At 46.3% G+C, this 20,074-nt stretch overlaps 2 protein-coding genes and 3 non-coding genes across 5 annotated transcripts; 2 read left to right on the top strand and 3 right to left on the bottom strand.

Annotated features, from left to right (window-relative positions):
* Window positions 1-1,993: 1,993 nt before the first annotated feature.
* On the bottom strand, window positions 1,994-7,067 carry LOC132456377 (uncharacterized). The gene is made up of 8 exons (XM_060050722.1): window positions 6,672-7,067; window positions 6,491-6,586; window positions 6,294-6,362; window positions 6,142-6,204; window positions 4,939-6,034; window positions 3,625-4,687; window positions 3,414-3,534; window positions 1,994-3,285 (listed from the first exon to the last, which is right to left on the bottom strand). Exons 1-8 carry the CDS (start codon window positions 6,766-6,768, stop codon window positions 2,225-2,227), a joined length of 3,666 nt encoding a protein of 1,221 aa, XP_059906705.1. The 5' UTR covers window positions 6,769-7,067; the 3' UTR covers window positions 1,994-2,224.
* A 542-nt stretch (window positions 7,068-7,609) lies between these two features.
* LOC132456378 (uncharacterized) lies at window positions 7,610-9,265 on the bottom strand. Its single transcript, XM_060050724.1, has 3 exons — window positions 8,988-9,265; window positions 7,852-8,569; window positions 7,610-7,753 (listed from the first exon to the last, which is right to left on the bottom strand). Exons 2-3 carry the CDS (start codon window positions 8,555-8,557, stop codon window positions 7,659-7,661), a joined length of 801 nt encoding a protein of 266 aa, XP_059906707.1. The 5' UTR covers window positions 8,558-8,569; window positions 8,988-9,265; the 3' UTR covers window positions 7,610-7,658.
* Window positions 9,266-12,247: 2,982 nt separating this feature from the next.
* On the top strand, window positions 12,248-12,319 carry trnad-guc (transfer RNA aspartic acid (anticodon GUC)). Its single transcript has one exon. It is a non-coding gene; the product is annotated as a tRNA-Asp (tRNA).
* Window positions 12,320-14,645: 2,326 nt separating this feature from the next.
* Window positions 14,646-14,717, top strand: trnad-guc (transfer RNA aspartic acid (anticodon GUC)). The gene has a single exon. It is a non-coding gene; the product is annotated as a tRNA-Asp (tRNA).
* A 397-nt stretch (window positions 14,718-15,114) lies between these two features.
* On the bottom strand, window positions 15,115-15,185 carry trnag-gcc (transfer RNA glycine (anticodon GCC)). Its single transcript has one exon. It is a non-coding gene; the product is annotated as a tRNA-Gly (tRNA).
* Window positions 15,186-20,074: the final 4,889 nt, after the last annotated feature.

The following is a 20,074-nucleotide window of genomic DNA, read 5'->3' as shown; positions in this document are numbered from 1 at the left end:
CAGCCAGAGATTCAGCAGCAGGTGCACTACAATGTAGCCCAGATACTTTCCAATGTTGCAGACCAGGGCTTCATGCATGACAGGTAATTCTACCAATGAAACACCAACGCTTGTTAGCTCAAGAAGTTGTGCCCCCAGAAATGAATAGGTCAGACTCACGTTTCCACCTGTAGTCTTCAAAGTTCTTGGACGTGTTGAGGAACGTATATTCACGGAGTTCCTCGTTAGAATAGTGGTCAGTATCACAGCCTGTCACGCGGGAGACCGGGGTTCAATTCCCCGATGGGGAGTTAGGGATATTTACCCACAGTGCCGAACACATTCAACCTGGCGTTATTTGAGGTGTCTGTGGGCAAGACGAGGTCATTGATAACTTGACAAGTTTAACGAAATTGAACCCACTGTTCACTCTGGTACACTTTTTAGTTTGTGTCAGGATGGCCGGTCTAAGGTGCTGCGATCAGGTCGCAGTCTCGTCTGGAAGTGTGGGTTTGAGTCCCACTTCTGAAGGGAGTTTTGAGGTCACCTTACGAAAAGTGAAATCACTGTCGTCAAGAACTATTTATTTCAGACGATCTGTTAAGTTAGGTTCGCCCGCTCAGTTTGATGTTCCATGAGATGTGACCATTCACACACTGTGTTTAAGTTGCGTTTTAAGAATTCATAATAATTATGCACTGCATTGGCCGGGAATCGAACCCGGGCCTCGCGCGAGGCAGGCGAGAATTCTACCATTGAACCACCAATGCTCGCTTTTAGTCCCACTTTGGCTCACAAAATCCTCTCAAGACACATTTCCACCTGCAGGACTCATAGTGCTTGCTCACTTTAAGAAATACTAGAACACCACAGCCCCTCATTAGTACAGTGGTCAGTATCCTTTGGCCATGCATGAAACCAGGAATGTGAAGATTCTTGGTTTAACTCAGTCCGAACGAAAAGAGCCAATTTGTTTTGGTCACGCAAATGACCCAGCCTTATACCTTTGCCTGCAATCAGCCAGAGATTCAGCAGCAGGTGCACTACAATGCAGCCCAGATACTTTCCAATGTTGCAGACCAGGGCTTCATGCATGACAGGTAATTCTACCAATGAAACACCAACGCTTGTTAGCTCAAGAAGTTGTGCCCCCAGAAATGAATAGGTCAGACTCACGTTTCCACTTGTAGACGTCAAAGTTCTTGGACGTGTTGAGGAATTGGAATTTACAGAGCTCCTCGTTAGTATAGTGGTCAGTATCCCCGCCTGTCACGCGGGGGCCAGCCGCGTATAGCCGTAGAACGCTTACTAGCCAATCAGAAGCGAGGAAGAAAATGCCGCGGATCGGTCGAAGAACTCTTTGTCGAGCAGGAGCGTCTCCCAGAGGAGGTGGTTTGAATCCCACGTTAGCCAAACAAACCAAACTCTTATTTGATTTAGAACACTCTTATATTCTTTCTACAGCATGTGTAGATGATCCGAAACAATTCCTTTACAACTATTTTCAACTTTGTAGGCCTATGTGAATTTTAATCACTTTTTGGACATGTGGAAATAATTAATCTTTGACGATAATATGATAGTAAGACTTTGTTATTAAAGGATAAATAATAATTCTACTTTTACTTACTGTTTCTTGAAACGTTTGAATTGAACTTAATGATAATAAAAACATTTAAAAATATTTAAATTATATAAATTATGCATGAAAGGCACCACAATATGCTCCACGAAGCAAATAATCCAGAAACAAGTTGCTGCCCTTCGATGAAAGTGTCATATTTAATTGTACATGAACACGAGCTGAATAATTAAACACCCAAAATCCAAACTGACATTGAAGATAAATAAAGTTAATATGCAAGCAAAGGAACAATGCAAATGTACAGAACATATTTACTAAAAAGTGTAAACATATACAATATTATAGAAAAGAGGACTATAAGTTATTAAACACCCAAAGTCCAAACTGATATTGAAGATAAATCAAGATAATATGTATGCATAGGAACAATTCAAATGTACAGAATATATTTACAAAAAAGTGTAAACATATACAATATTATAGAAAAGTGGACTATTAGTTATTAAACACCCAAAGTCCAAACTGAGATAATATATAAGCAAAGGAACAATACAAATGTACAGAATATATTTAATAGAAAGTGTAAACATATATGATATTATGAAATGATTAGTCAAGGTCTAATCATTTAATTTCAGAAAAGAGGACTATTATTCCTCCTCAACTCCTCTTCTCTGAAACCCATCGGACCCTTTCTGCCTCAAAAAAGTCTGACTGCTGGAACTCCATCCAGGTCATCTCCTTGACCATGCCCTTGTCCTTGTAAAGGGACAACACTCTGGAGGGGCAGTAAATGTATTTCCCTGGGATGTCAGGGAAACAGGCATGGACATGAGGGCTGCCAGGACCCTGCTTTAGTGGTTGGTGACAGAATCTGCACAGGCGACCTGTTGGAAGCTGCACTGCAGACTTTCGCTTTGTCCTCTCCTCTGCCACCTTCTTCCACGCTGCACTCCTCTCTTTTACAGCCTCAAGCTCCCTGGCAAAAAAGGGGGAGGCAGCAAAGTCCACAAAAGACATCCTGGGGTCTTTGAGGCCTTCCTCTCTATACATTTTAAAGACCCGTTGGGAGCAGTAAAAGTACTTCACCTCAGGGGACTGAAAAAAAAAGTGAACAGTGGACCCATCGCCAAGGTACCTGGACTTTGGCTGACCACAGGACAAACAGTTTCTGGGCACCTTTCTCTCCTGCCTTGGTTGTTGCTGCTGTTGTTTCTGGAGGATCTCTGACACGATCTTCTCCACTGTGGCCCGGCTCAGTGACTCCTCCGGGGGGGGGGGAGCCACAGCTGGAGGGTTGACGGTCGCAGGAGGCAGGGCTGTGACGGGTACACAGACTGTTTTGCTGCCTGTGGTCAAACTCTGCCACAGCTGCTGAGTCTCCAAAACCTTCTCTGGGCTGGTGTTGAGAGAGGAGCTGGTGTTTTTCAGCTTGGCCAGATGCTTGACATATCTGGAGATATGCTGGCCTGTGGTCGGATGAAGGAGGCTGTTGGGATCCGTGCACGCCCTCTGCACCATGGCAGCATATTCCGCATCCACCCTCTTCAGAAGAGCTTTGGCTCCATGATGTTTAGCCAGAAGCCCATCGATGGCTGCTCTCATGGGGGCCGTCCACCGGCCGTGGTCCAGGACTTGAACCAGGCCTCCCGTCTTAATGGGTCCAGTGCGGGCGGCTCGAGGAGAGGAGGATATGGGCAGTGGCGCTACCCCTCGCAGGTCTAAGGAATAAAGCATATGTTTATTATATTGTTTATGTTATTATTACAAGCTAATTGTATACAGTAGCCATGTGTGAAGTTGTTTTTAACAGTTAACTGTTGTGCATGAGGAATGGTAGGTGGGTAACCTGTATCCATCAAAGGGTGAGGCTCTTCTTTGGCCGTGGCAGATGCTGGCATAGGTGGCTGGAAACTGAGGATCGGCACTGCTCCCACTGGGTTGTCCTGGACAGTGCCATCACTGGTCTCCTGAAATACAGCATCAAATGTAATGATTGAGTCAGTCAGTCATTCTGTCAGTGGGTTGGAAATTGACAGTGTGTGATTCATCTGGATTACCTGAGAGTCTGTGCCCGCAACAATGTCATGCACCTCATCCAGGGCAGAGGAGTGCAGCTGTGTTGCCACGGTTACAGCAGCAGAGGTGTTGTGCTGTGTCCTGTGTTTGTCCCAGTTTAAAACCACAGGACGACAGCCTGGCTCCACGTACTGCAGCCCGAATCTCTCCCCTGTGTCCCTGTTTGAGATGTGCAGAGCTGGGTATTTTCGCACCCCTGTCACCCTTTGACAGGCTGCGTTCAGTTCCCAAATGAGCAGGGGGTCAAACACAGCTGGCAGCTCCACACCAGGCTGCTTCAGGTCCACAAGCCTCTGAAAGTTCCAGCGCACCACTCCAGTCATGGCCTGGGCCTGGAAGAGCTCAGTGGACACCCGGTTGCCAGTCACCCACTGGGCCTGGTGACAGTGGAAGCCCTCCTGCTGAGACGTGCCTCTAACAGGGATCCAAACAGGTACAGCCGCTCCTTCGCCCTTGGTGTAATTAAGCTGCAAGGTGCCACCGTATCTGTAGAGGATCCCCTCCTCCACCTCAGGGTCACTCAAGCAGCCTCTTAAGATGTGTATCCGCTGAATCCTCCACACCTTGAACATGGAGGCCTTATAGAGGAGCACATCATTCACGTCCTTTGCCAGGTGGAAGTGATGGAGGACGTCTTCCACTCTCTGCAGCAGTTCTCTGGGCTGTGGCACCTGTGTCCTGCAGTGATCTCTCATGTGCTGCTTGGTTGGATTGGCAGGAGAGATTCCACAGAAGGTGTAAGCGTCCTTCAGTCTCTCGAGATCCCCCTGGTCCACAACGAGAAAGGCTGCAGAGAGGAACTGGCAGAAGGAGCTGTACAGAGGATGATGCTCTGACACACACTCTCTGGTAAGCCGGCGCATACAATGAAACAAGTCTAACTTGATGCTAATGTCTACATTAAACTTGTTCCTTGCGGCACTTGTGTTGGCGAGGTTTCCAGAGGTGGCCTCTGTGACTATAGCCTCTGTGGTCTTCCAGCAGTCCCATGACAGGTGCTCCTGAGCTCTGGTGTCCAGGACCTTGAAGGCAGCACAGCAGTCCCTAAAACATTAAAAACACATTTTATTGCAGTCGAAAAATATATATTTTTGGATGAAATACTATTAGACTATTCATCTATTTACAATATTAAAAAAACTAGATCTTTCTATTCTATTTTAGAATTCCATTTCTTTATATTTGTATCTCAGATTAGTCAGATGACACAATAAACTGTGCAAAATGGAATAAATGGGTGAAATCAAACAAACGTGTGTAAGTCTAGTACATTTTTAAACATAAACACTTTATACCTGTCCACCCAGTGGCAGCATGCCTTCTCCACTCCAGCTGCAGTGTAGCGTTGAGCCAGTCCCTGATACACCAGATGAAGGGACCGATCACACTCTGACTGCAGCATCACCCAGCTCAGGATCATCCAGTTCTCATTCATGATGGCGTAGGAAGACATGGTGCCAGACGACAGCACGACCTTCCTCGCCACTTTCCGAGTGTGATCCGACCTCAGTGCCCGTCCAAAGGTCCCCTGCAGCAGTAGTGTGAGGAGCTGCTCCTGCCTCTGATACTCCTGGACCTGGCAGTTGACCAGGTAGTGCGAAGAAAGAGACACTCCCCGCCAGCCATCAGCATCTGAATATCCCCCGAATGAAGCTGGAGTGTCTGCCTGTCTGAGGTGCCCAGTGATGGTCTTCTGGCCGTAGGCTCCTTCCTCAGCATCCCTGATGTTCTGCACACTCAGCAGGTAGGCCAGATGAGCTCGCTCATACTTAAGATGGACCGCCTCTGTCAGCTGCTTGGTCATGTCCTCCGGTGATCTGCCACTGCGTCTCAGCTCATCCATCACCGATTTGCAGATGGCTTTTTTGTGCGTCAGGAAGGCTGGCACAATGTTATTGAAGCGTTTTGGCAACATCTCCAGCCATTGGGGTTTGTCAGCATGCCAGTACCTCTTACAGGCTTTACAGGTGAGCCGTGAAGCAAAAAGATAGTACTGACCACTGGTGCCGATGATCACTCTGGGCCGTCCAACACCAGAAGAAGCTACCTGAGGGTTGGGACAACCATGAAGGCAGGGCAGGACAAAATTGTTCCTCACCCTCTCCATGATCGCATGCTCCGGCTTCCAAATGAAGAACGGGTGGAGCTGAAAATATTTGGGCGAAGGCAGTGCAGCAATATTGTCTATGAGCTCAGGCTGAGGTGGATAGCGCCACAGGGTAATCATGTTCATTGGGTGACGTACTGGACGTGACCCTGGCCACAGACCCAATGTCTCAAGCTCAGTCTTCATCCAGATCTGCTGCTGATGGGAGCAGTTCCACTGTGCAACATCCTGATTGTAGCCTGGGGCTGCTGGCTGCCTGACAGGAGGCGCAGGACATGGTGGAGCTGTAAAACACAAACATATAAAACACTACAGTATATTCAGAGTACAAGGAAATAAAATCGAGCTCTATATCAATGGACATGGTTAAACTAGTGTTAAGAATTCTTACCTTCATCATGGACAGTGTCTCCCTGTGCTTCCACAGGGGCAATACTCAGTAGGGATGATGTATCTAGGATGGTGAGATACAAACAGGAAAGTGTTGGCAACATGTGCTTAAGATATAATTTCTCAGAGCATTTAAGAAAATAAAACATTTACTTTTAGGAAGAGATGGACCTGCTCTTATTCCAGACTCCAAAGGACTGCGGGAGACTGCCTTTCTGTGTGCTTTGGAAAAAAGTTGTAACAAAACATGTTTTGTTACATTCATATAAATGAATGAAAATGTGATTAATCAGAAAGAAACTGATATTTATGTGAGATACACTGGAGGTATAAGAGCACTACTGTCATACTTTGTTTCAACACATCGGGCTCCTGCTCTCTTATCCCGAGCTCTGGGGCAATGGCGAGCAGCTGGGCAGGGACCGGCAACAGGGCCTTCGCTGTGGCTATGGGATTAAAAGGAAAACATATAAATGTCATGCAATCTGAATGACATCCAGGATGAAGTGGGAAGGAAACAAATATAATAACCTTTCGCAGCAGTCACAGTGGGGTCATCCGGTTCTGCAGGTCTAGCAGCAGTAGCTGGTGGCTTCGTCCTGTGAGCTGTAAAAACAATCAGTGTCATTTTCCTCACACATTTAAGTTTCTTATGCTTTGCAATCTGACTTTACCTGTTGTCTTTGCAGCTAACTGGTAGCACAGACTAAACATTTTTCATTCAATTTTGAATTGTTGTGTATTTGAAATGTAATAACACAAATCGTTTAAGCATCTGAGAACAGGTAAAGCACAGAAGCAATATAAGTATATAGTAAGAATATCACTGGTCAATCAAAGATGTGGCATGTGAACCTGTATCTAAGCCTCTGTGGTATTTCACACGCCAAATCCTTGAACGACAGCTTAAATGAAGCATGCTTATAACACAAAACACTTACCATCTTCGACGGCATGTTAATTCCTTTGGTTAGTTGGAGAGCAAGAGAACACAAACATCAGAACAGACCAGAACACGGCCAAAATAACAAACTAGTTGACAAAAAATAGTAACGACAGGTGAATTCTGTTGTAAACAGAATCCTCCGTCCGCACTGATGAAGAAAAACCTTTCGTTGGATCCACAGCTGCTCTTCCCTGGACTGCTGCTGGTGGGCCTGAAAGCACAGGGGACATTTGATCAAGTACCGGAAGAGTTACGGTTTCACCCTTGATGATCCACCTGCTTACTCCGGTGTCAAATAAAGATGGAGACAGGTTCAACATCTGTCTCTCCAGTTCCTCGTCCTCCTCCATCACTAGGAGATTAAACAAAACATTCATTGTGTTTTAGGTACATTAAAAGATCATGAAGTCAGTATTTGAATATTGTTGTTAACTGACCTAGAGTGCCTGCTGTTGGGGTGGAGGCAGTAGATGTGGTGGAGGCAGTAGATGTGGTGGAGCCTTCTGCAGGTGTTTGACAGGAGATTAAACAAAACATTCATTGTGTTTTAGGTACATTCAAAGATCATGAAGTCAGTATTTGAATATTGTTGTGAACTGACCTAGAGTGCCTGATGTTGGGGTGGAGGCAGTAGATGTGGTGGAGGCAGTAGATGTGGTGGAGCCTTCTGCAGGTGTTGGACAGGAGATTAAACAAAACATTCATTGTGTTTTAGGTACATTCAAAGATCATGAAGTCAGTATTTGAATATTGTTGTGAACTGACCTAGAGTGCCTGATGTTGGGATGGAGGCAGTAGATGTAGTGGAGCCTTCTGCAGGTGTTGGACAGGATTCAGCCCTTTCCTGCTTGAGGATGTACTGCTGCAGGTTGTACATCTTGCTGTTTTTGATGCACTTTTGGCGTGAGATGTAGGCAGCATAACCATCCGCCCTGCTCTCCCAGATCTGCCTCCAGGTGGTTTTGGCCCTGCGACCAAAGCCGACAATATTGTCCCCCTCTGACGCCACAGGTTCAGCAGGGTTCCTGGAGATCAGGTAGTTCCTCAGGTCCTGTATTTCCTGGAAGCTCCTGGCATAGTCCAGAAAAGACAGCAGGCTGTCCTTACTGTGTCCCTGTGGGTTGAAGGTCCCGGCTCTCTCCTCATCGTCTACCTTTTTCATCAGGTAGATGGTGTAGCCAACATCGTTCTCGAGGAGCCACTTGAACGATTTTCCCTGGTACTTGCCAAACTGCAGCAGGTACTCTCCCATCACCTCCTGTCGGTCCGACACATCCCCTCCTCGCTGGATGACCACAGTGCGAGCGCTGGTCTTCACTAGCTCAGGTTTCTCAGCGGGACTATTGACCTGAAGCCCAGGATTATGTTTTATCCTCATGGCCTCAGAGGATGGGTCCTGCCGCAGATGACCCGATGGTCCCCTCCTAAATGTCACCGTCATCTTTCCGGGGAAGAAGCTGACGGGATTCATGATTTCTTTTCACTGCAAAAAAGAATGCATATTACATAGTTGTATATGATTATACAGTAAGAGTAGCTAGTATAAGTTATATTGTAATGTAGTAATAATTAAAGCTATATAATAATACTGTTATATTAACAGCATTATTCATATCAACATTAATGAGCATTTGTAATGAGTCTAGTGGGTTTAACCCACGTAAATTAACTTAACTTAACTGAGACAATACTAATCCCCCTTCAGATAGTAGTCAGAGAGTATCGATTAATGAGGGGTATTTGTATTTATATATATATAGATAGAGATATTTCAGTGTGACGCTGACCTGACAGATGGCTCTTACAGTGTGTACACAGTAATATTATTTAGAAGCTGTTGTAACATATAACGTTACGTATAAAAGTGAATTTACGAGTTAAAAACAATAGGTCCAACTTACAATTGAAAAGCTAACTTGTTGTTGTTAACTTGGTGTCTCCTGGCGAAAAGTAAACTTGTCCACGGATGAAAATAAATGTCAACTCTTCCAGAACGTTCAACGCCCGAGAACGTTCGATGCTGTCTGTCACTCAGAAAAGAAATCATCTCCTTACTTCTGCCGAGGGGGGAAACAGCGCCACCAAAATCCCGCTTGTGGCCAGAAAAATATTACATCCGTAGTGATAAGAACTACCATAGAGAATGAATGGGAAAAGTTAAGGAAGTTAAGGACGACTATTCTCGGCTCCCGTGCGGGAGACCGGGGTTCAATTCCCCGACGGGGAGTTAGGGATTTTTACCCACAGTGCCGAACACATTCAACCTGGCGTTATTTGAGATGCATGAGGTGTCTGTGGGCAAGACGAGGCCATTGATAACTTGACAAGTTTAACGAAATTGCACCCACTATTCACTCTGGGACACTTTTTAGTTTGTGTCAGGATGGCCGGTCTAAGGTGCTGCGATCAGGTCACAGTCTCGTCTGGAAGTGTGGGTTTGAGTCCCACTTCTGAAGGGAGTTTTGAGGTCACCTTACGAAAAGTGAAATCACTGTCGTCAAGAACTATTTATTTCAGACGATCTGTTAAGTTAGGTTCGCCCGCTCAGTTTGATGTTCCATGAGATGTGACAATTCACACATTGTGTTTAAGTTGCGTTTTAAGAATTCATAATAATTATGCACTGCATTGGCCGGGAATCGAACCCGGGCCTCGCGCGAGGCAGGCGAGAATTCTACCACTGAACCACCAATGCTCCCTTTTAGTCCCACTTTGGCTCACAAAATCCTCTCAAGACACATTTCCACCTGCAGGACTCATAGTGCTTGCTCACTTTAAGAAATACTAGAACACCACAGCCCCTCATTAGTACAGTGGTCAGTATCCTTTGGCCATGCATGAAACCAGGAATGTGAAGATTCTTGGTTTAACTCAGTCCGAACGAAAAGAGCCAATTTGTTTTGGTCACGCAAATGACCCAGCCTTCTACCTTTGCCTGCAATCAGCCAGAGATTCAGCAGCAGGTGCACTACAATGCAGCCCAGATACTTTCCAATGTTGCAGACCAGGGCTTCATGCATGACAGGTAATTCTACCAATGAAACACCAACGCTTGTTAGCTCAAGAAGTTGTGCCCCCAGAAATGAATAGGTCAGACTCACGTTTCCACCTGTAGTCTTCAAAGTTCTTGGACGTGTTGAGGAACGTATATCCACAGAGTTCCTCGTTAGTATAGTGGTCAGTATCCCCGCCTGTCACGCGGGAGACCGGGGTTCAATTCCCCGATGGGGAGTTAGGGATATTTACCCACAGTGCCGAACACATTCAACCTGGCGTTATTTGAGATGCATGAGGTGTCTGTGGGCAAGACGAGGCCATTGATAACTTGACAAGTTTAACGAAATTGCACCCACTATTCACTCTGGGACACTTTTTAGTTTGTGTCAGGATGGCCGGTCTAAGGCGCTGCGATCAGGTCGCAGTCTCGTCTGGAAGTGTGGGTTTGAGTCCCACTTCTGAAGGGAGTTTTGAGGTCACCTTACGAAAAGTGAAATCACTGTCGTCAAGAACTATTTATTTCAGACGATCTGTTAAGTTAGGTTCGCCCGCTCAGTTTGATGTTCCATGAGATGTGACCATTCACACACTGTGTTTAAGTTGCGTTTTAAGAATTCATAATAATTATGCACTGCATTGGCCGGGAATCGAACCCGGGCCTCGCGCGAGGCAGGCGAGAATTCTACCATTGAACCACCAATGCTCGCTTTTAGTCCCACTTTGGCTCACAAAATCCTCTCAAGACACATTTCCACCTGCAGGACTCATAGTGCTTGCTCACTTTAAGAAATACTAGAACACCACAGCCCCTCATTAGTACAGTGGTCAGTATCCTTTGGCCATGCATGAAACCAGGAATGTGAAGATTCTTGGTTTAACTCAGTCCGAACGAAAAGAGCCAATTTGTTTTGGTCACGCAAATGACCCAGCCTTATACCTTTGCCTGCAATCAGCCAGAGATTCAGCAGCAGGTGCACTACAATGCAGCCCAGATACTTTCCAATGTTGCAGACCAGGGCTTCATGCATGACAGGTAATTCTACCAATGAAACACCAACGCTTGTTAGCTCAAGAAGTTGTGCCCCCAGAAATGAATAGGTCAGACTCACGTTTCCACCTGTATTCTTCAAAGTTCTTGGACGTGTTGAGGAACGTATATCAACAGAGTTCCTCGTTAGTATAGTGGTCAGTATCCCCGCCTGTCACGCGGGAGACCGGGGTTCAATTCCCCGATGGGGAGTTAGGGATATTTACCCACAGTGCCGAACACATTCAACCTGGCGTTATATGAGGTGTCTGTGGGCAAGACGAGGCCATTGATAACTTGACAAGTTTAACGAAATTGCACCCACTATTCACTCTGGGACACTTTTTAGTTTGTGTCAGGATGGCCGGTCTAAGGTGCTGCGATCAGGTCACAGTCTCGTCTGGAAGTGTGGGTTTGAGTCCCACTTCTGAAGGGAGTTTTGAGGTCACCTTACGAAAAGTGAAATCACTGTCGTCAAGAACTATTTATTTCAGACGATCTTTTAAGTTAGGTTTGCCCGCTCAGTTTGATGTTCCATGAGATGTGACCATTCACACACTGTGTTTAAGTTGCGTTTTAAGAATTCATAATAATTATGCACTGCATTGGCCGGGAATCGAACCCGGGCCTCGCGCGAGGCAGGCGAGAATTCTACCATTGAACCACCAATGCTCGCTTTTAGTCCCACTTTGGCTCACAAAATCCTCTCAAGACACATTTCCACCTGCAGGACTCATAGTGCTTGCTCACTTTAAGAAATACTAGAACACCACAGCCCCTCATTAGTACAGTGGTCAGTATCCATTGGCCATGCATGAAACCAGGAATGTGAAGATTCTTGGTTTAACTCAGTCCGAACGAAAAGAGCCAATTTGTTTTGGTCACGCAAATGACCCAGCCTTATACCTTTGCCTGCAATCAGCCAGAGATTCAGCAGCAGGTGCACTACAATGCAGCCCAGATACTTTCCAATGTTGCAGACCAGGGCTTCATGCATGACAGGTAATTCTACCAATGAAACACCAACGCTTGTTAGCTCAAGATGTTGTGCCCCCAGAAATGAATAGGTCAGACTCACGTTTCCACTTGTAGACGTCAAAGTTCTTGGACGTGTTGAGGAATTGGAATTTACAGAGCTCCTCGTTAGTATAGTGGTCAGTATCCCCGCCTGTCACGCGGGAGACCGGGGTTCAATTCCCCGACGGGGAGTTAGGGATTTTTACCCACAGTGCCGAACACATTCAACCTGGTGTTATTTGAGATGCATGAGGTGTCTGTGGGCAAGACGAGGCCATTGATAACTTGACAAGTTTAACGAAATTGCACCCACTATTCACTCTGGGACACTTTTTAGTTTGTGTCAGGATGGCCGGTCTAAGGTGCTGCGATCAGGTCACAGTCTCGTCTGGAAGTGTGGGTTTGAGTCCCACTTCTGAAGGGAGTTTTGAGGTCACCTTACGAAAAGTGAAATCACTGTCGTCAAGAACTATTTATTTCAGACGATCTGTTAAGTTAGGTTCGCCCGCTCAGTTTGATGTTCCATGAGATGTGACCATTCACACACTGTGTTTAAGTTGCTTTTTAAGAATTCATAATAATTATGCACTGCATTGGCCGGGAATCGAACCCGGGCCTCGCGCGAGGCAGGCGAGAATTCTACCATTGAACCACCAATGCTCGCTTTTAGTCCCACTTTGGCTCACAAAATCCTCTCAAGACACATTTCCACCTGCAGGACTCATAGTGCTTGCTCACTTTAAGAAATACTAGAACACCACAGCCCCTCATTAGTACAGTGGTCAGTATCCATTGGCCATGCATGAAACCAGGAATGTGAAGATTCTTGGTTTAACTCAGTCCGAACGAAAAGAGCCAATTTGTTTTGGTCACGCAAATGACCCAGCCTTATACCTTTGCCTGCAATCAGCCAGAGATTCAGCAGCAGGTGCACTACAATGCAGCCCAGATACTTTCCAATGTTGCAGACCAGGGCTTCATGCATGACAGGTAATTCTACCAATGAAACACCAACGCTTGTTAGCTCAAGAAGTTGTGCCCCCAGAAATGAATAGGTCAGACTCACGTTTCCACTTGTAGACGTCAAAGTTCTTGGACGTGTTGAGGAATTGGAATTTACAGAGCTCTTCGTTAGTATAGTGGTCAGTATCCCCGCCTGTCACGCGGGAGACCGGGGTTCAATTCCCCGACGGGGAGTTAGGGATTTTTACCCACAGTGCCGAACACATTCAACCTGGCGTTATTTGAGATGCATGAGGTGTCTGTGGGCAAGACGAGGCCATTGATAACTTGACAAGTTTAACGAAATTGCACCCACTATTCACTCTGGGACACTTTTTAGTTTGTGTCAGGATGGCCGGTCTAAGGTGCTGCGATCAGGTCACAGTCTCGTCTGGAAGTGTGGGTTTGAGTCCCACTTCTGAAGGGAGTTTTGAGGTCACCTTACGAAAAGTGAAATCACTGTCGTCAAGAACTATTTATTTCAGACGATCTGTTAAGTTAGGTTCGCCCGCTCAGTTTGATGTTCCATGAGATGTGACCATTCACACACTGTGTTTAAGTTGCGTTTTAAGAATTCATAATAATTATGCACTGCATTGGCCGGGAATCGAACCCGGGCCCCCCGCGTGGCAGGCGAGAATTCTACCACTGAACCACCAATGCTCCCTTTTAGTCCCACTTTGGCTCACAAAATCCTCTCAAGACACATTTCCACCTGCAGGACTCATAGTGCTTGCTCACTTTAAGAAATACTGGAACACCACAGCCCCTCATTAGTACAGTGGTCAGTATCCATTGGCCATGCATGAAACCAGGAATGTGAAGATTCTTGGTTTAACTCAGTCCGAACGAAAAGAGCCAATTTGTTTTGGTCACGCAAATGACCCAGCCTTCTACCTTTGCCTGCAATCAGCCAGAGATTCAGCAGCAGGTGCACTACAATGCAGCCCAGATACTTTCCAATGTTGCAGACCAGGGCTTCATGCATGACAGGTAATTCTACCAATGAAACACCAACGCTTGTTAGCTCAAGAAGTTGTGCCCCCAGAAATGAATAGGTCAGACTCACGTTTCCACCTGTAGTCTTCAAAGTTCTTGGACGTGTTGAGGAACGTATATCCACAGAGTTCCTCGTTAGTATAGTGGTCAGTATCCCCGCCTGTCACGCGGGAGACCGGGGTTCAATTCCCCGACGGGAGTTAGGGATATTTACCCACAGTGCCGAACACATTCAACCTGGCGTTATTTGAACCTGGCGTTATTCGCAAATGACCCAGCCTTATACCTTTGCCTGCAATCAGCCAGAGATTCAGCAGCAGGTGCACTACAATGCAGCCCAGATACTTTCCAATGTTGCAGACCAGGGCTTCATGCATGACAGGTAATTCTACCAATGAAACACCAACGCTTGTTAGCTCAAGAAGTTGTGCCCCCAGAAATGAATTGGTCAGACTCACGTTTCCACCTGTAGTCTTCAAAGTTCTTGGACGTGTTGAGGAATTGGAATTTACAGAGCTCCTCGTTAGTATAGTGGTCAGTATCCCCGCCTGTCACGCGGGAGACCGGGGTTCAATTCCCCGACGGGGAGTTAGGGATTTTTACCCCCAGTGCCGAACACATTCAACCTGGCGTTATTTGAGATGCATGAGGTGTCTGTGGGCAAGACGAGGCCATTGATAACTTGACAAGTTTAACGAAATTGCACCCACTATTCACTCTGGGACACTTTTTAGTTTGTGTCAGGATGGCCGGTCTAAGGTGCTGCGATCAGGTCGCAGTCTCGTCTGGAAGTGTGGGTTTGAGTCCCACTTCTGAAGGGAGTTTTGAGGTCACCTTACGAAAAGTGAAATCACTGTCGTCAAGAACTATTTATTTCAGACGATCTGTTAAGTTAGGTTCGCCCGCTCAGTTTGATGTTCCATGAGATGTGACCATTCACACACTGTGTTTAAGTTGCGTTTTAAGAATTCATAATAATTATGCACTGCATTGGCCGGGAATCGAACCCGGGCCTCCCGCGTGGCAGGCGAGAATTCTACCACTGAACCACCAATGCTCGCTTTTAGTCCCACTTTGGCTCACAAAATCCTCTCAAGACACATTTCCACCTGCAGGACTCATAGTGCTTGCTCACTTTAAGAAATACTAGAACACCACAGCCCCTCATTAGTACAGTGGTCAGTATCCATTGGCCATGCATGAAACCAGGAATGTGAAGATTCTTGGTTTAACTCAGTCCGAACGAAAAGAGCCTATTTGTTTTGGTCACGCAAATGACCCAGCCTTATACCTTTGCCTGCAATCAGCCAGAGATTCAGCAGCAGGTGCACTACAATGCAGCCCAGATACTTTCCAATGTTGCAGACCAGGGCTTCATGCATGACAGGTAATTCTACCAATGAAACACCAACGCTTGTTAGCTCAAGAAGTTGTGCCCCCAGAAATGAATAGGTCAGACTCACGTTTCCACCTGTAGTCTTCAAAGTTCTTGGACGTGTTGAGGAACGTATATCCACAGAGTTCCTCGTTAGTATAGTGGTCAGTATCCCCGCCTGTCACGCGGGAGACCGGGGTTCAATTCCCCGATGGGGAGTTAGGGATATTTACCCACAGTGCCGAACACATTCAACCTGGCGTTATTTGAGGTGTCTGTGGGCAAGACGAGGTCATTGATAACTTGACAAGTTTAACGAAATTGAACCCACTGTTCACTCTGGTACACTTTTTAGTTTGTGTCAGGATGGCCGGTCTAAGGTGCTGCGATCAGGTCGCAGTCTCGTCTGGAAGTGTGGGTTTGAGTCCCACTTCTGAAGGGAGTTTTGAGGTCACCTTACGAAAAGTGAAATCACTGTCGTCAAGAACTATTTATTTCAGACGATCTGTTAAGTTAGGTTCGCCCGCTCAGTTTGATGTTCCATGAGATGTGACCATTCACACACTGTGTTTAAGTTGCGTTTTAAGAATTCATAATAATTATGCACTGCATTGGCCGGGAATCGAACCCGCGCCTCCCGCGTGGCAGGCGAGAATTCTACCACTGAACCACCAATGCTCCCTTTTAGTCCCACTTTGGCTCACAAAATCCTCTCAAGACACATTTCCACCTGCAGGACTCATAGTGCTTGCTCACTTTAAGAAATACTAGAACACCACAGCCCCTCATTAGTACAGTGGTCAGTATCCATTGGCCATGCATGAAACCAGGAATGTGAAGATTCTTGGTTTAACTCAGTCCGAACGAAAAGAGCCAATTTGTTTTGGTCACGCAAATGACCCAGCCTTCTACCTTTGCCTGCAATCAGCCAGAGATTCAGCAGCAGGTGCACTACAATGCAGCCCAGATACTTTCCAATGTTGCAGACCAGGGCTTCATGCATGACAGGTAATTCTACCAATGAAACACCAACGCTTGTTAGCTCAAGAAGTTGTGCCCCCAGAAATGAATAGGTCAGACTCACGTTTCCACCTGTAGTCTTCAAAGTTCTTGGACGTGTTGAGGAACGTATATCCACAGAGTTCCTCGTTAGTATAGTGGTCAGTATCCCCGCCTGTCACGCGGGAGACCGGGGTTCAATTCACCGATGGGGAGTTAGGGATATTTACCCACAGTGCCGAACACATTCAACCTGGCGTTATTTGAGGTGTCTGTGGGCAAGACGAGGTCATTGATAACTTGACAAGTTTAACGAAATTGAACCCACTGTTCACTCTGGTACACTTTTTAGTTTGTGTCAGGATGGCCGGTCTAAGGTGCTGCGATCAGGTCGCAGTCTCGTCTGGAAGTGTGGGTTTGAGTCCCACTTCTGAAGGGAGTTTTGAGGTCACCTTACGAAAAGTGAAATCACTGTCGTCAAGAACTATTTATTTCAGACGATCTGTTAAGTTAGGTTTGCCCGCTCAGTTTGATGTTCCATGAGATGTGACCATTCACACACTGTGTTTAAGTTGCGTTTTAAGAATTCATAATAATTATGCACTGCATTGGCCGGGAATCGAACCCGGGCCTCGCGCGAGGCAGGCGAGAATTCTACCATTGAACCACCAATGCTCGCTTTTAGTCCCACTTTGGCTCACAAAATCCTCTCAAGACACATTTCCACCTGCAGGACTCATAGTGCTTGCTCACTTTAAGAAATACTAGAACACCACAGCCCCTCATTAGTACAGTGGTCAGTATCCTTTGGCCATGCATGAAACCAGGAATGTGAAGATTCTTGGTTTAACTCAGTCCGAACGAAAAGAGCCAATTTGTTTTGGTCACGCAAATGACCCAGCCTTCTACCTTTGCCTGCAATCAGCCAGAGATTCAGCAGCAGGTGCACTACAATGCAGCCCAGATACTTTCCAATGTTGCAGACCAGGGCTTCATGCATGACAGGTAATTCTACCAATGAAACACCAACGCTTGTTAGCTCAAGAAGTTGTGCCCCCAGAAATGAATAGGTCAGACTCACGTTTCCACCTGTAGTCTTCAAAGTTCTTGGACGTGTTGAGGAACGTATATCCACAGAGTTCCTCGTTAGTATAGTGGTCAGTATCCCCGCCTGTCACGCGGGAGACCGGGGTTCAATTCACCGATGGGGAGTTAGGGATATTTACCCACAGTGCCGAACACATTCAACCTGGCGTTATTTGAGGTGTCTGTGGGCAAGACGAGGTCATTGATAACTTGACAAGTTTAACGAAATTGAACCCACTGTTCACTCTGGTACACTTTTTAGTTTGTGTCAGGATGGCCGGTCTAAGGTGCTGCGATCAGGTCGCAGTCTCGTCTGGAAGTGTGGGTTTGAGTCCCACTTCTGAAGGGAGTTTTGAGGTCACCTTACGAAAAGTGAAATCACTGTCGTCAAGAACTATTTATTTCAGACGATCTGTTAAGTTAGGTTTGCCCGCTCAGTTTGATGTTCCATGAGATGTGACCATTCACACACTGTGTTTAAGTTGCGTTTTAAGAATTCATAATAATTATGCACTGCATTGGCCGGGAATCGAACCCGGGCCTCGCGCGAGGCAGGCGAGAATTCTACCATTGAACCACCAATGCTCGCTTTTAGTCCCACTTTGGCTCACAAAATCCTCTCAAGACACATTTCCACCTGCAGGACTCATAGTGCTTGCTCACTTTAAGAAATACTAGAACACCACAGCCCCTCATTAGTACAGTGGTCAGTATCCTTTGGCCATGCATGAAACCAGGAATGTGAAGATTCTTGGTTTAACTCAGTCCGAACGAAAAGAGCCAATTTGTTTTGGTCACGCAAATGACCCAGCCTTATACCTTTGCCTGCAATCAGCCAGAGATTCAGCAGCAGGTGCACTACAATGCAGCCCAGATACTTTCCAATGTTGCAGACCAGGGCTTCATGCATGACAGGTAATTCTACCAATGAAACACCAACGCTTGTTAGCTCAAGAAGTTGTGCCCCCAGAAATGAATAGGTCAGACTCACGTTTCCACTTGTAGACGTCAAAGTTCTTGGACGTGTTGAGGAATTGGAATTTATAGAGCTCCTCGTTAGTATAGTGGTCAGTATCCCCGCCTGTCACGCGGGAGACCGGGGTTCAATTCCACGACGGGGAGTTAGGGATTTTTACCCACAGTGCCGAACACATTCAACCTGGCGTTATTTGAGATGCATGAGGTGTCTGTGGGCAAGACGAGGCCATTGATAACTTGACAAGTTTAACGAAATTGCACCCACTATTCACTCTGGGACACTTTTTAGTTTGTGTCAGGATGGCCGGTCTAAGGTGCTGCGATCAGGTCGCAGTCTCGTCTGGAAGTGTGGGTTTGAGTCCCACTTCTGAAGGGAGTTTTGAGGTCACCTTACGAAAAGTGAAATCACTGTCGTCAAGAACTATTTATTTCAGACGATCTGTTAAGTTAGGTTCGCCCGCTCAGTTTGATGTTCCATGAGATGTGACCATTCACACACTGTGTTTAAGTTGCGTTTTAAGAATTCATAATAATTATGCACTGCATTGGCCGGGAATCGAACCCGGGCCTCGCGCGAGGCAGGCGAGAATTCTACCATTGAACCACCAATGCTCGCTTTTAGTCCCACTTTGGCTCACAAAATCCTCTCAAGACACATTTCCACCTGCAGGACTCATAGTGCTTGCTCACTTTAAGAAATACTAGAACACCACAGCCCCTCATTAGTACAGTGGTCAGTATCCTTTGGCCATGCATGAAACCAGGAATGTGAAGATTCTTGGTTTAACTCAGTCCGAACGAAAAGAGCCAATTTGTTTTGGTCACGCAAATGACCCAGCCTTATACCTTTGCCTGCAATCAGCCAGAGATTCAGCAGCAGGTGCACTACAATGCAGCCCAGATACTTTCCAATGTTGCAGACCAGGGCTTCATGCATGACAGGTAATTCTACCAATGAAACACCAACGCTTGTTAGCTCAAGAAGTTGTGCCCCCAGAAATGAATAGGTCAGACTCACGTTTCCACTTGTAGACGTCAAAGTTCTTGGACGTGTTGAGGAATTGGAATTTACAGAGCTCCTCGTTAGTATAGTGGTCAGTATCCCCGCCTGTCACGCGGGAGATCGGGGTTCAATTCCCCGACGGGGAGTTAGGGATTTTTACCCACAGTGCCGAACACATTCAACCTGGCGTTATTTGAGATGCATGAGGTGTCTGTGGGCAAGACGAGGCCATTGATAACTTGACAAGTTTAACGAAATTGCACCCACTATTCACTCTGGGACACTTTTTAGTTTGTGTCAGGATGGCCGGTCTAAGGTGCTGCGATCAGGTCGCAGTCTCGTCTGGAAGTGTGGGTTTGAGTCCCACTTCTGAAGGGAGTTTTGAGGTCACCTTACGAAAAGTGAAATCACTGTCGTCAAGAACTATTTATTTCAGACGATCTGTTAAGTTAGGTTCGCCCGCTCAGTTTGATGTTCCATGAGATGTGACCATTCACACACTGTG

The sequence above is a fragment of the Gadus macrocephalus genome, chromosome 4, assembly GCF_031168955.1.
Source record: "Gadus macrocephalus chromosome 4, ASM3116895v1".
Classification (NCBI taxonomy): Eukaryota; Metazoa; Chordata; class Actinopteri; order Gadiformes; family Gadidae; genus Gadus; species Gadus macrocephalus.
This window is presented reverse-complemented; position numbering and strand designations above follow the sequence as displayed.